Source organism: Cervus canadensis, chromosome 9, assembly GCF_019320065.1.
Source record: "Cervus canadensis isolate Bull #8, Minnesota chromosome 9, ASM1932006v1, whole genome shotgun sequence".
NCBI lineage: Eukaryota > Metazoa > Chordata > Mammalia > Artiodactyla > Cervidae > Cervus > Cervus canadensis.
The window spans coordinates 1,688,050-1,703,449 of NC_057394.1; the positions used below are offsets into that span (position 1 = coordinate 1,688,050).

General features: G+C 54.0%; 1 protein-coding gene across 12 annotated transcripts in view; it reads right to left on the reverse strand.

Annotated features, from left to right (window-relative positions):
• ARHGEF7 (Rho guanine nucleotide exchange factor 7) overlaps positions 1-15,400 on the reverse strand; it is a 102,890-nt gene that overhangs the window by 2,463 nt on the left and 85,027 nt on the right. For 9 of the 12 annotated variants that reach the window (XM_043478183.1, XM_043478182.1, XM_043478188.1 and 6 more), the window contains 5 exons: positions 14,566-14,790; positions 12,810-12,903; positions 11,330-11,419; positions 1,208-1,307; positions 935-989 (listed from right to left, as the gene is read on the reverse strand). In XM_043478183.1, coding sequence (XP_043334118.1) covers positions 935-989; positions 1,208-1,307; positions 11,330-11,419; positions 12,810-12,903; positions 14,566-14,790 — 564 coding nt within the window. Of the gene's footprint in view, positions 1-934; positions 990-1,207; positions 1,308-5,934; positions 8,758-11,329; positions 11,420-12,809; positions 12,904-14,565; positions 14,791-15,400 lie in introns of those variants that run through there. The other 3 variants (XM_043478193.1, XM_043478184.1, XM_043478187.1) reach the window with 3 other exon arrangements.

Below are 15,400 nucleotides of genomic sequence, written 5' to 3' on the forward strand. Positions count from 1 at the left end.
GTGAACCAGAGAATCTACAAAACACAGCGTGAGAGTGGCCGAAAGGAACGGGCCAGGGCTCACATCCCTCCTGCTCTCCCGCGCCTGTGACAGTCTCCACAGCGCTAAGAAGGGGCACAGAGACGGGGAGTCAGGGGCCCCGTCACCCCCCACCACGGTCGATGCCAGCGCGGCCCCTTGGACGGGCACAGCGGCAGTGAGTCAGGGTCCCCGTCACCCCCCACCACGGTCCATGCCAGCGCGGCCCCTGGACGGGCAGAGCGGCAGTGAGTCAGGGGCCCCGTCACCCCCCACCGCGGTCCATGCCAGCGCGGCCCCTGGACGGGCAGAGCGGCAGGCGGCCAGCCAGGGGCCCCGTCACCCCCCACCGCGGTCCATGCCAGCGCGGCCCCTGGACGGGCAGAGCGGCAGGCGGCCGGCCAGGGGCAGCTGTGGGTGCGTGGCCGGTCCCCTGCTGTCCGTCCAGCCCAGGCCAGCCGCGAGCTGCGTCTCACACACGGAAGCCACTGACACAAAGGATGCAGCTCACAAGTCTGCTCGGCGAGGCAGCCCAGTCTAACTGGCTTTTTGATGGGTCTTCTCAAGAACTAGGACCACATGCTACACCGGAGTGACAGAGAACAGTCCCTGTTGGCACCTAACAAGACGTCTGACCAGAAGCAACTTCAGGTGTTTTCACAATTGTTCTGGGAGAATCTGAGATGTCTGATGACGCCCAGACAGGGTAGTGGAGAGAACGCTTGGCAAGTCGCCTTATAGACGCACTTCCTGTCTCTCACACTCACAGACCCACTGCTGATCTGCTGCTGATCCAGACCCCGAGAGGAGGCTCCTGTTCTGGCCTCATGGTGCTCGTGGACAGCTGGCTTCAGGTCTAACACCGTGGTTTCCTCATCGGCCCCATTCAAACGATTACAGACAGATGACAACTCACCTGTCGTAACTCCTGGACTTCATCTTTTAGCGCATACACGGTGTCGACGAGACTCCTAGACAGAGATGGGGGCACCCTGAGTGAGGATCGCGAGCACCCCATTTCACCCCACGCCCACTGCCCGCCCTGCCCGCCACCCCCCGAGCCCGCGCCCACCCGCCCCGCGCACCCAGGCCTAGCTCCGGGAAGGCCCAATTCCACACACGGGGTGTGGACCTCAGCCAGGAAGCCCTCCCTGCCACAGACACTTAAAAACACTGAAACACAGCTTACTTTTCTTCTATCACTGTCTGACCGTTACTTTTAGTCTCTTCAACTATAATTTTCTCTTCTTCTGGAAGCAAAACTTGCGGAGCAGATTCTTTGCGTGAACCTGTCATCATTAAAAGAAAAAAAAGAAACCCACAGGTAAATACCACGGCAGAACTAAAAGAACTCGACTATACAACACTACTTAATTATTAATATTAAATTCCAGGGGTTAATTCCAGTATGTTAAGAAATACATCCTCTAGATAAAATGGGGATGGGTAACCTTTACCAACTTCCTCTCCCTCTGCAGACTGAAGCCAAGTCTTCTTCAAGCCCATAGCATGACAGGGGAAAGGAAATGTTAGTCTTTTTTTTTTTTTTTTTGCAATTTATTGAGCTTCAGTTTATGAATCTGGATTATTGATCTTTTAAAAATTTTCAACACGTAGTAAGTTGAAGATTCTGACCATATTGACTTGGGTGTTTTGGGAGGAAATAATCAAACTTCTGGGGGATATTCAAATCAACCAAATTTTGTGCCATTTTATTCCAGGAATCTTAGAACAGAACCATCAGATCACGCAGAAGATATATTCCAATATTTATCATGTCAGTGAACTGGTCCTTAAAACATTTAACTCCAGAGCAACAGCTAAAAGTGTTACAGCACATGGTTAAGAAAAAGTTTATTACTGATCCTCTTATGAAAATAGTATTTACATTCCCTGGAATATAAACATTTTTCCAAAAGGAGGAACACTGTTTACAATATTAGAGGAATATTTATGTCATTTAACCAAGACCCAGCACAAAAGCTTACCCAGGACAGTGGCCAGAGAAACCGTTACTGCAGAACAGGTCTTCAGAAATTAACAAGAATCAAATCTCATTTAAGGGTGCAAGGAAGAAAAATCACCTTTTTAAAGAGTTACATTTAGTGTATCATTCCTAGTTTTGAAAAATGACATCAGATGCACATCTGAGGAGGGATGTGACCTGCCGCAGAGCCCCTGCTAGTGGTTACTGCGATAAACGCAGCTCTTTCTCCGATACAATCCACACACTCTAACCACGGAGACGGCACTTCGGCTCGCCTGACCTCGTCTTCTCTGCTTCACCCTCGGTTCACCTTCCCAAAGGTCCGTCACACTGGACGAGGGCCCCTGGCATCCTCACATGGCGGGAGCATTTGGTTCGACATACGCTTTCAGGACGGGACTTAACGGTTCCACCAGCATCTCACTGCAAGCTCACCCTCCTCTGAACAGAACAGGGCTCGTGGTGGCTGTCGACACTGCTGACATGGGGCTCCCGTGACGCTCCTGACGTGGGGACCGAGCGCCCCCTTCACTCCCAGGGCAGCCGGCGACAGGGAGGAGGGTCTGGTTCACCAGGCCGGGTCCCCCTGCTGGCCGCCGTGCGGGCGTCTGCGAAGCCCCGCTCCAGCCCCGGCCCGCAGGCGGGAAGGTCGTGCTACACCCCAGCGTTGGGCCTGAGAGGGAGGAGGCCTCCCGGCCCAGAGAGGGACAGCACCACGTTACAGCGCCAGGGTCTGGACAGACGAGTTTCCTACAGCAGCCAAGGCACCGCGTCCATGTGTCCTAGGACGTAGGTGTTGTAACCACGGGGACTGCTCGGAACCCTGCCACGGCCGGGAGGAGCTGCTGTGCCAGATCATGTCTGTGCGTGAACTTGTCAGCTGCTGTTTCACGGACGACCTTCCACTAGTGACTTGGTGCTCACAGCGAGATGCGGGTCCTGGGGTGACAGCTCCAAGGCTGGAGGGTGCAGGGGGCAGGCAGCGCCCAGCTCGCACCCTGCCCAGCGTGGTGACCGACCTGCAGGCTGTTCAGACAGAAGGCGATGTCCTCCAAGCCCTGGGCCCAGGGAGGGACACGTCCTGAAAGGCTTCGCCCTGCCGATGGTGATGACCGGCTCCAGGGGCCATGTGCGGGGCTGCGGCCATGCCGTCTTCCGGGCCTTTCTCAGCACACGCTTCTGGGAGGTCTGGGCCACGTGGGGAAGCACCGCTTAGGGAGGAAGCGCGCACAGGCAACACAACTGGGAGGCACAGGGGCCGCCGGGTTAAGAATCTGGAGGTCCAGGAAGCGCCCGGACTTCCGACACCAACACTAGCGCTGGCCATGTTCCTACTGGGAGGAGGGAGTGCGTGCTATTTTCCCTGAAAACAGACAAGCATTCCTAAGGACTCTGCTGTGTGGACCACACGTCAGGGAGTGAAGGGCTCTCGTTCCCTGTAAGGAGAAGCATGCGGGTGACGCTGGACCCCAGCGTCCCTGGGGGTCCCCCCTGTTACCTGCTCTGCCCTGGAAGCTAAGCTGGGTGCCACAGGCACGCCAAGGGCCACCAGGGTGGGCAGGTCATGGGCGGCTTGTAACACGACGTTTCTTCACCCCAACTAATGAGCTAATGAGACCACAGGCTGAACGTGTTTTTTCATGAAAGTGCTTTAGGAAGATTAAATTCCATGTTTATTTCTCCTCAGTTATTTTTGCATCTTCTAGATTCCTAGGCAGCCTATTTACATTGCGCTTACAGCAGTGAATTCTCCAAATAATACACAGAACAGAATCACGGAGGGCGGGGGCGGTGGTGTCCACTCTGGGAGCAGGGGTGTGCAGGGACTGGGGCTGCGGGTCTTGGTAAACTCAGGCCTGACACCAAAGCCTCAAGTCCATGTGCCGTAAAAAGAGAACAAGACCAACCGCCTCTGCAGAGCTGTTCTGGGTGTTAACTCAGAGGTCCCTTTGATCAGTATCTTCTGCCAGATGAATTCGTAACTATACGCCCCACGGTGTGAGGTGACTGTGAGACCCGATCCAAGAGCTGCACGCGCAAGGACACCGTTCTCCTCTCGGCAAATGCGCTGAAAGCGGACGAGAGCAGAAGGCTACACGGCAGACAGGAAGCGCCAACTGCTGGGTTCCTGAAACATGCCGACGTGAAAAATGCCGCTGAGGACGTGCTGGTGAGCCAGGAGGCTTATCAGGGAAGATTATTCATCGGCCTGCACAGAACTCCACAGGCTGCCTAGTTTCAGCGTACTTTTGTGAAACAACTGAAAAAAACCTGCAAGTCTCTCAGCAAAACAACAAAGGAATATTCTCCTGCCAGTTTTATAAGTAAGTCGACTATTTCTATAAGAACAAAGTTCTAGAAAGTAGGTAGATTTAACAAGCTCTCTCCAAGATCAGTTTAGTACTTTTAAAGGTATCACAGAAAATCTTCTCTGAATTAGTTAAGCTGGAAAAAGAATTCAATAGCAGAACCTCCAAAGACCGCTGTCACTTTGAAATCCTCTACTGAGAGGGGCCAAGACACAGGTGTGTGTGTTCACGAGGCCCCAGCACACACAGGATCTGTGTCTCCCCAGCTCTGTGCTCAACACGAAGCTGTGTTTCCAGGAGACCACTGGGATTCTGCAGCACGTCACTGTGGAAAACGCTGACAGCTGTAGCCACTTCCTGGAGGGCCACAGTGCTTAGAATTTCCAGCAAAAATACCCATTTAACCTGAATTCAGCACCTAAATCTGAGTGCTCAACACCTTCTCCATCATCAAGAGGAACATTTCGCAGCTTTCTGGCAAATGATCTGAGGAGTGGGAGCCAGCACACGACCCCACACGTGTCTGTGAACACACACACAAGCGCTGCGCGGCTGTTGTCTTTCCTCAGGGCGAACCCAGCCCACGCCGGCTGACAAGCAGTGCGGCCAGCAGGGGTCGCTCTGCGCCCTCAGCTGGGGATGGAGCCGGCGCTGGGGACTCGTGGGGCCCAGTGCGGGAACACGGATAGGTGCAGCGCCCCCACCTCGTGGACAGAGGGCTTGCCCGGACGGCAAGGAGACGGCCTCGACCCAGGGCGCTGTCACGGCTGGCAGGCCACCCGCTGGGGGCACCCCCGGTGGCCTGCAGCTCCCAACCCAGGGGATGCGCGGTGCGTGTGGGTCCGGGATGGGGGTTGGCCTGCCTGGAGACACTGAAGACCGTGTAGGGTCCTTCAGAAGGGAACGTCCGCTTCTCTGGCCAGCGTTGGAGTACCTTGACAGCACGGTTCACGTGACCTTAACTCACAGAAACTGAAGTAACTTTCAGCATGAAACAAAATGTTAACATTTAAAAAATTCTACTTAGTAAGATCTCTCCAGTAGGCCACTCTGTTATTTCTGGCTGTTATGGGATTTCAATTCATTTCTCTTAGGAAAAGACAAGACAGGAGCACCGGCCCCTCTGCAGAGAGGGACGCGCCCGGCCGCCCTCTGGCCCCGCCCTGGTCCCGTACCCGACAGGTACGTCTTTTCCTCCCATCTGCCTTCGAGTCTAGACACGCACCCTACAGATAAAAACCAAAACCTGAGACCTTAGGCTACGGAAAATAAACACTGAGTGGTGGGCTTTTTTTCCATTTATGCACACCCCTGACTCCACCAAAAGAGGAAAGAGAGAGCTCTTCTTTCTGAAGACAAACCTCCCAGTGAGCGAAAACTTCTTTAAAAAAAAGAATTAGAGGGAAACAGATGAAATAAACATGTGCAGAGTCGTCTTGCATCATCTAGAACATACTTAACCTAAGACAGTGCGGGCTTTGCCATCGAGGCAGGTACGGGGTGCCCCGCTGCCCCGCCGTCCTGCGGAAGACGCTAGTTCCCGACAGCCATCACAGTCAACTGCAAACTCTGCTCCCCCAACCCCAACCCCCACCATGTAACAAATATTAAAAACCAGAGGCTAGCAAATGCAAAATTTATTTCAACTGTATATAACAGATGTCTTTTTTTGAATATAAAACAAACACTTCATTGCCATATGCAGCCACAAACAGAATATGCATACTGTACAGTACAATGCGACATCCAGGTACACAGCCGACTGAGTCCAGAACGGCAGGCGCCCATGGAAAATGGCTTTCCTGTTCACAGATTAAAAGCACAATACGCAGACTTTTTTCAAGGTCTTCACCACTATATACACATCCCTGTGTTTTGGCAGTTTTATGCAAAACACATAATATAGCTTATAGACTTGTGGCAAGTATCAATTCAATGGGAACACCATTTGAGCCATTGGCAAAGGGCCTGGAAACGGCTTAAACCTGCCCTGCAGCTCAGAATCTTCCCCCGTCATTATAACACTAACTGTACACAGAGATATTACAGAATGGCAGAAACACAGGTACTATTTCATCATGACTGAAGTTCCGCAACAGTGGAAACACTGGCCATGGCGCGCCTTCTCCTCGGCCCCATGAGAATGGCTTTCAAGCCAGTGGTACAAATACTTCCAACTAGGTCACAAGGGCAAGAGGTGCCAGACTTCAGAACAAACCCAGACAGACAAGACAGCCAGGTGGTCATTCTGTAGTGATCTTAGTTAGAATCAACAGAAAATCATTGTCAAAATGGCTTTAATTGGCACAAAGAGGAATTATGGGAAAACAGGAAAACTTTGGTGTTTGGAATATCAATGTCAGGACAACCCAGATGACATTTGGCGTTCAAGAGAAACCCAGGTGCACACAGCACAAGGCCCAAAACCCCACATGCAACGCCCGGCCCAGCACACTCAGTCTCTGAGCACAGGGAAAACCCTGCACCGTGAGAGCCTGAAGGCTGTGACATCACCTGCTGTGACATGAAGTGAAACACGTTTCTGAATGCACTGCATGACATGAAGCATATGAGCCTCACAGTGACCGTATTTCTCCCATAATCCCACTTGCTACTTGGCTGAATGTATATAAACCCCTCTCCCCAACGGGCGAACACTGGGCTCTGACTAACTCTAAAAGACTGCTCCTCAACTTTCTTATTTACACTAACTGATACAAAAATATGAACTTGCCAGGTGGCATGAGCAGTTCAGCAGACACCTGGGGACCGACAGACGTGTGTGACTCCTGGTTTCCTAACGAGCCCCTGCCTGGGGCGCTGGCCCTCCAGCACAGCTCCTGCCGGGACCCTGGGAGGGCCGCGGGGACCAGCGCCGTGCACAGCGGGGCCAGCTCCCCGGGCATGGGGCGCAGGACACCGGCACACAGCCGCTCCGTGCAAATGAGGTCAGAACCCCGCATGCCTGGTGCTAGAGGAGGCGGGGCGCCGGGAGCACAGGGCCGGGCCACCCACACGGAGGGAAGACGCCACCCCCGACTGTTATGGCATCTCGCTTTCTGAGGCCGGCTTCATGGCGTCCCTAACACACAGCTGAGTGTGAGGCGGAGGGGCCCCACCCTACCCCCCAGTGTGGACTGGGTGTGGACTGGTGCCATGAGTGCGTGCCACAGGGCACAGTCAGTTCTTAGTGAAGCAGGAGCCAGTCTGAGGGAGGGCAGTGAGGAGCTCCCACAACAAGCCCCAGGGAAGTTGGGGGCACCCCCAGATCTGAGATGTTCTCATAAGCCTGTTACACAGCAACTTGGTAAACGTTTGGGGACTTACATCACCATGACGACCAAGAGTGAGGGTGATGTTCCACCGGGGCTGTGAAGGGAGTCTCCCTGCAGCTGAGAACAAGCACGTGTGCCCACGGGCAGCAGGCTCGGACCTGGGAGTCGGGGCGGCCAGGCTTCCTGGGTACGCACACAGCCTGACCTATGCCCTCAGAGGCCAGACTTCCGCCCTGCCCTGCAGGGGCACCGGCTTGCCAAGCGCCTTCTAAGGGAAACTCCTCCAACTAACGGAAGTCTGGGGGGATGACATGCGGGTGTCTGGCCTGCGGGGAAGCGGGGCCCGGAGCCAGCCATCTGCGGGGTGTGGATGTGCCCCTCGCGCGCCGGCCCGGCCTGGAGCCCACCCCCGCCGCACTGACAGAGGCTCCTCCAGGGCAGCCGAGCACTCGGCCGTCCGGTCTGGACTCGGCTCTGGAGGCACGGTTCTTCTCCTCTCTCCACCTACTGGACTGCCGCGTCCCGCACACACACAATTACGTCCCTGTATGGAAGGCCAGAGTCTCCTCCACGTCGCTTAGGTCACTCAGATCACAGACCTGTGTGGTTTCAGTATAAAATACAAACGTGTTCATACAGCTGTATCTAAAAAGAAACAAGACAGTCGCTACGCTGAGAATAAAAAACCTAACCGTGCCACGTGGAGCTGTGAGACCACCACTGCCCATGGGCAAAGGACCCTCGGTGTGGCTGTGCGGACACGCCACCGCTTTCAACAGTCAGTCGCTTGCGTGGACACTCCACGTGGCCAGTAAGCCCCACAAAGTACAATGGGAAACAGCAGAAACGCTCCCCAAAGTTGTTAAAACATCACATAAGAGACAAGAAACCGAGAGAACATCTAAGAAAAGCAGGCTGCGGACAAGCATCGTTAAGGAAAGCTGAGAGGCGCGTTAGTTCTGGTGAGAGATATATGAGCAACAGCTCTTACGAGGTGTAGAACCCATCCTGTAACTATGGGCTGTCCATATACTGTCATAGTCAGAGTCTTCCGAGAAGTCTGAAGGCTCCACACGGGACAGGCTGCTGCGACGACCCAAGGAGTCTAGGCTTGACTGGTCGTCGTCAGCCAAGACGTGATTATGCATCAGGTCAGTGCCCTGCCATGCTAAGACGGGTGGGGGGGGTGGGGGGCGGGGGGGAGGGGCAGGCGGAGAGAGGACAGGCGGAGGGGGGCAGGCGGAGGGGGGCGAGCAGGAAGACGGCAGGAAGAGCCACAACCAAAACATGAAACAAACGCAAAAGGTGACGGGAAGAGAAGGGAAAGAGAAAAGAGTGTTAAAAAACGGCAGCAACGTTCATTTCTCCTTATCTACGGCTGCGTTTCATTTACTGACTTATTAATTAGCACGACCCTTACAACAAAACTAGAGATCTATGGTTATTTAAATAAACCTATATATCACAATACCATTTCCAAACTGCTCCTTTTTAAGGTTACTGCTATTAGGCCCTCACTTACGAAATGTTTTACGAATTAAGACCACGATCACAAGAAAATTCTAAAGACATAGGACAAATAACCAATTCTGCTACACATTCAATTAACAAATAGTCTCATTTAGGACATTATTTGTAAAAGGAAACATTTATGAGGTTAATGTGGATATACTGAATGCAAAATACTTCCCAAGGATTTCTGACTTACTTCTTCAGCTACCTCTCTGCCAGACTAGAAGCCATCTTAAGGATGGGGGTCTAAACTTACCTTGTCCAACTGTAATGACTGCGAGAACTTCCGACGGAGACGGGGTGACGCAGGCCCCGCCCCCGCTCCCCCACCCTGCAGAGCACGCAGGCCTCCAGCCCAGAGCACCCACCCACAGGAGCCAGGGGAGTGGGCACGCGGGGAGACACGTCTGACCAGACGCATCAAGCCCCATGCTGACCCTCCCCCTGACGCGAGGGGAGCCGTGAACAGCGGCCCCGTGTCGGGGGAGGGCGGCAGGAGGCGGCGGGCATGGACGGGAGGACAGCAGTCCACACTGAGGCCGTGTGGGTGATGCGGGTGTCCTGCACCCAGGTGCGCTGCACACAGCTGAGCCTCGGGCGGGGACGCGCATGCCGTGAGGACAGAGCCGGCCCACCCGGCCCGTCTGCAAACTCCACAGCACACCACCCGGCCAGCGTGGGGGACACAACTCCTGCTGTTCCTGACCACCATGCATCACGGCCAGTCCCAGGCCCCAGAGGGTGAGGCCGTAAGGTCAGTTAAAAACAAAACCACTGCGCTGGCCAATGTCGAGTGCTCTTCCCGCACAGCAGAACTGGACACACAGGCAACGTGGCGAGACCTACACACTCCAGGCCCCGTCCTCCGGGGAAGAAACGAGGCCCACACAAAAACACAAAGCTCACGTCACTAGGTCTGTTCACCTGAGATGGCCAAGCTCAAGTTTCACTTCATACAGCTGAAGTTGAGTAATTTTTTAAAAATCTCAAACTCAAAACCCAAAAACTACAGGCACATACGGCCTATTACCCAAAATGCAGTCTCAAATAGGAAACCGTCCTGTCCTCAGGGACGATGGTCTGCGCTCACAGCCTACAGCCCTGTCACCTGCAGACTCTCGCCACACGCACACCCTGCTCTTCCTCACCTGCTCTGAGCACCGGTCACAACAGACAGGCGTTCTCACCAGACGGGGTGCAGACCAGATGTCCCAACGTCACGGGCGGGATGTGTAAAGTACGAGCCAGAAAGAAGGTTCCGAATCATCTGCAGCTGTACCCAGGGCTAATCCTGTTGGCCCTAGCCTCACACCTGCAGTCACCTTGAGCAAAAGCTAAGTTAAAGCACTTGACTGTTCCTTTTTCCACCTTTTCTTTCCAGCATTTTTTTTTTAACAACAGACCTGACACCGACTGGAAGCCAACGTCACACTGCAGGTGGTACAGATGAGGTGACGAGCAATTCACCAAAGTCCAGATGGAGAAGGGAGCCCAAACACAACACCTAATAAAAGCCAGTTTTCATGCCAGAATTAACGTCATCCAGTCTGAGGCAGGAGAAGCTCAGCCCCGTTTCCTCCTGAACAGACCACAGCCTGACTATACCCACCCTGCACTCCACTCTCAAATGCTCAGGAAGTTGGGGAAAAGAAAGAATCCACCTTTTTCCTGCTCACACGACAGATTAAGATTTTTTCATAGAGGACATTATAAGTAAGATGAAGGTACACTGAGAGGTACTGAAATCTACCCATAAACTCACTGGTGTCTACAGCAAAAATTCTAAATGCAATCATTTAAGGGGCGGGGGGGGGGGGGGGAGTTGCTATTTAAAAAACAACTCTTAACTCTAGGCTTGTGTTTTTGACAATAATTCTAAGAAACTCTTCCCTCAAAAAAATAAAAAAAACCCCACTTCCACACCAGTGGTTTAAGCAGCTTGACCAACTGAACTGAGAGCGCGTTCCGGTGTCTTAACACAAGCCGTCCTCTCCAGGCCCCAGAGACTCCACACCCTGGCAGCGCCCTCCACTCCAAGGCCTCCCAGCGGGGCCGTGTCACTGACCGCTGAGACCCCTTCTCAGGACGGGGGGATGCGGGCCGGGCCACAGAAGCAGCCTCACTAGGGGCTGCACCGAGAGCCTGCACGGGGCCCAGCCACGTCCTTCGGGGCGTGATTTTAGGCAGAAGGAACCAGCAGAGTGGCAGCGGGCTCCGGTGACACTTACTTGAGTTGAGCGTCTGCCGCGTCTTGGCGCTGGTGCAGTAAGCTTCAATGACCTTCAGGATCTGGGCATCCTCCTCCAGCGCAGCCGTGCCTGCGAGGGACACACAGCCGTCACCAGCCAGCCACCAGCACAGCCTGGCCAGCCACTCACCCGCGGTGCTGACAACCGACGGCCCCCAGACTTTGTGTCAGATAAACATTTCCCGACATTCACAGAATAGTTATGTTCCAAAGGGCGTTTACTTTTTCTATGTATTTTTTATCTACAACATATCTGGCAAAGAGCTAAAACCCAAATATATATACATATATATATACACACACATATGTCTGTGTGTGTATGTGTGTATATTTATACATATATATTGTCTTACTAATCCATAGGAAAAAGAGTATCCCCATCCTGAACATGAAAAAAGAAATGGAAACAATTCACAAGAGAACACAGAAAGAAAAATGTTCATTGTCACCAAGAAAAGATCATAAGAGAACACAGAAAGAAAAATGTTGTCACCAAGAAGTGAAAATTAAAACTAGGGATGGTGTTTTCACATATCGCCTCAGAAAATCAGAAACCATGATTCTCTGTGTGGATGCAGCTATCAGAAAGAACTTCCTGCACCCACACATGGGAGGCAGAGAAGACAGGAACAGCCCCTGGAAAGGCCATTTGACCCTATTTACCAAAGGCTTGAGAACAAGCGCTTCCCTGATCCACAGATTCCCACCAGAGAGTTAATCCGGGAAATTGAGAGCACAGCCCAGAGCGTGCAGGCAGGGCTCCAGAGCTCGGCCTGAGCTGGCGCCCCTCCAGACAGGCCTCGCCTGCACCCGGAGGCCACCTGGTGGAGCACGGAGCCTGTGGAGCAGCAGCGTCTGATGGTGCTGGTGCCAGGCAGCCCTCACACCCCACATGCTTCATACCGCTGTAGCGTTAAATTCTGCTATTGTTCTAAATGTTTCTATATTTTCTAGGATATTAGATATATATTTTTAAAGCCTCAACTAATTTGTAAAAAATGGGGAAGAATGGAGGACTGAGCCACTTACAAGCTGTACCAAAAATGCTCAGACAGCATCTCATATTATGATAGACACATGCAAGGCAGGCCAGATGCTCCCTCCTAAGAGTCAGCGTCACACGGAGGGCTTAGGAGCCATCGAGAAACTTACATGTCACCAGCTGGACCAGTCGTTTAATAGGTTTCTGTGAGAACAATGTTTAACTCCCTGCAGGATCCGCTGGGAGTCAGCGTCCACAGGGGGTAACGCTCACAGGGGATGTTGCCAGTGCAGCTGCGGCTGGCACTGAGGGGGCTGCGCTGCCCAGCTGACGTCCTCGAGAGCGGACCCGAGGCTGGGCCCTTGCTCCCCTCTGTGGTTCTGGAAAGCCCCGCCTTAGCATCCCAAAGCCCCGCCTCCATTCTCGAGGCCCCGCCTCCCCACCCCGGAGAGCTACGTGTGTCCTCTCAGGCGCTCACTTTTTCTCAGTGCGAACTCCTCGTCTGAGGGCTTCCGCTCTGGCTTGCGCTTGGGGAGCAGCTTCTTCATGGTCTTGGGACTCTTGCTCAGGTCCTGGGGAAGGAGAGGGAAAGGCTGGCAGACCCTGGATCCGGTGTGCAGGCACGGCCGCGGCGGAGAGGGAAGCCAGAACACTCCAGCACCCGCCCCACACGCGCTGACATCCTCAGGCACAGGCTCTGACGGCCCTCCTCCACCTGGACCCGCCGGGCCGGGACCACCGGGACCGCGCCCAAGAAGGCGCAGCGGCCAGTGGTGCAGGGAGGAGGGCAGCTGGCTGACGCCTGCGCAGGGAGCCACGTGCGCGTCCCACTCGGGGGGGCAGACCCCCTGCTGCAGCCAACCAGAAAGACAGGAGGAAACTATTTCTAAAAGAAAGGTGAGGGAAAACAGTTCCTTTAGGAACATATTCTAAGCCTCAAGGGGGAAGAAAATGGAAAAGAATCAGCCCACAGGCAGGACACTGGTGCCCCCTCCGCTGGCAGACAAAGCCCCAGAGTCCGTCCCTCCGTCCACAACACATCTAGATCCTCTGAAGGGGAAGGAGAGGAACACATGCACAAGTCCATGCGGCCGGCAACGTTTTGACTGTCAAGCACATACTGAACACCAATGTCAGAAAGGCTAACTTCTGCATCTCGGACATACACCGCTGGTGAACCTCAAGAGGCCACTCCGAGGCTGAGAACGGGAGAGTCAGGCTATGGGAGGGATCAGGCTGAAAAGCACCCAGAGACCAGAGCTTGCATTCCAAAGGTATGTCTCCAAAATCTGTGAAAGTGAAAACTTTCAAAGTGCTTGAAAATGCTGCAGAAATCATCAGTCCCCAAAGAAGTGAATGCAGCACGTGTCCCGAGGCAAGGGGGCGGAGGGGAAGCCAGGGCAGGGTGCCCCCTCGGTGGTGCTCAGTGATGGCCTTGCTCTAGGACCACTTGCTCCATGACCAGGCGGTCTGTGTGCTCAGCAGGCTGGACACGTTCACGGCCACACCCTCCAAGCCTTCCTCTCTCCTCTACCCTACTCCCCTCTCTCCTGTCATGAACCTGCAGCAGGGCTTGACCGCCCCCTGAACACTGAGCTAGGCAATGAGGGTGCCAAAATGCTCCTCCGACCTGGCACAGGGCCACCAGGAAAATACATTTCCTAAGAACCAAAGTTCACTAACGAAACCCATAAAGGATTAACTATAATTTATGTTGTACTCTTCTATGTACCTTAAAATTTCTCCAGCAAGGATGGAGGCAGGGTCTGCCCCAGGTCCTTCGGCAAATGTGGCCTCGTGGAGATGCAAACCCACGCAAAGGTGCTTCACCAGGCTCACACACAGGCCCCGCCCACCAAGCTCATAGTCCCACCCACCATGCTCAGAGCCACGCCCACATCCCCACCCACCACGCCCACCGCACAAGCCACACCCCCACATTCATGGCCACATCCACACCAGACACAATAACTGACCCCGGCTCACACTCAAGCTCACGCGTGTGATCACCACACTTGTCACTTCAGTCACCGGCTTCCTCAAAGTGCAAACACTGCTCAGAACCGGCCCCTCTCCCTCTGTGATGGGCACAGAGGGGACCGCAGCTGGGGTCTCCCCAGAACTCAGGGGCCCTGGAGCGCAGGAAGGGGTGACATGGGAGTGAAGGCAGAGCCTTCCACTCTGAAGCAGCTCATCGGCCCCACAGTCACAGACGCAAACCCACTACGGCTCACCTCCTTGTAGCAGAGGGCAGCAGAGGGCCGCAGCGGGGGTGCGGGTCGCAGGCAGCTCAGGCTCCAGGGCTTGGGGGTCTTCGGAGGCTCCAAGGGCCCCCAGTTGATGGTGGTGTGTGGAGTGCCGTGGTGGGAGGGGTGGGGCAACGTGTGGTAGGCGGGCGTCAGCGGCGCGGGCTTGCTGTCCGCGTGCTTGCTGGACGGGGTGATGGAGTGGGAGGGGAGCTGCCGGGGACAGAGGGAGAGAGCAGAGCTCGTTCACCGCCAGAGGATCCGGGGCCAGCCCAGCCCCCTCCCAGCACATCAGCGCCCACTTGCTGGCGTGCATCCTGAACCTCCAGACGCTCAGGTTACTGGCTGCCAGGCCGAGCATCCCCCACACCCTGCGTGCGGCCCGCTGAGCTCAGGGCAGGAAGCAGCAGGCTGCTGGGTCCAGATCTGGAAATCCATGGACCGCCTTTAACTGCCATGCAGCCACATTTGCAAAGAGGGCATTTCATTTAATACAGATATCAGGATTTTATAAAAGAATGGGCATTCCCTGCACTGGGAATGTGATTGGGGGAGGGTAATTATTACCTCCCCAGGGAAAGTAGGGCTTGATCCGGTTTTGCTTTAAAAAAGTTTTCCTGGGACACAGTCAGGCCCATTCGTGTCAATGGTTGCTTTTATATTATAAAAGCAAAATACAATTGTAACAGAGACCATATTGCCTAAAAACCAAAAATATATTTACTGTCTTTTTATAGAAAAATTTTACCAATCCTTTGGGTAAAACATTTTCTCAGACAAATCAGCTTTAATCAAGACAAAGTTATATAAATCTAATTTCTCA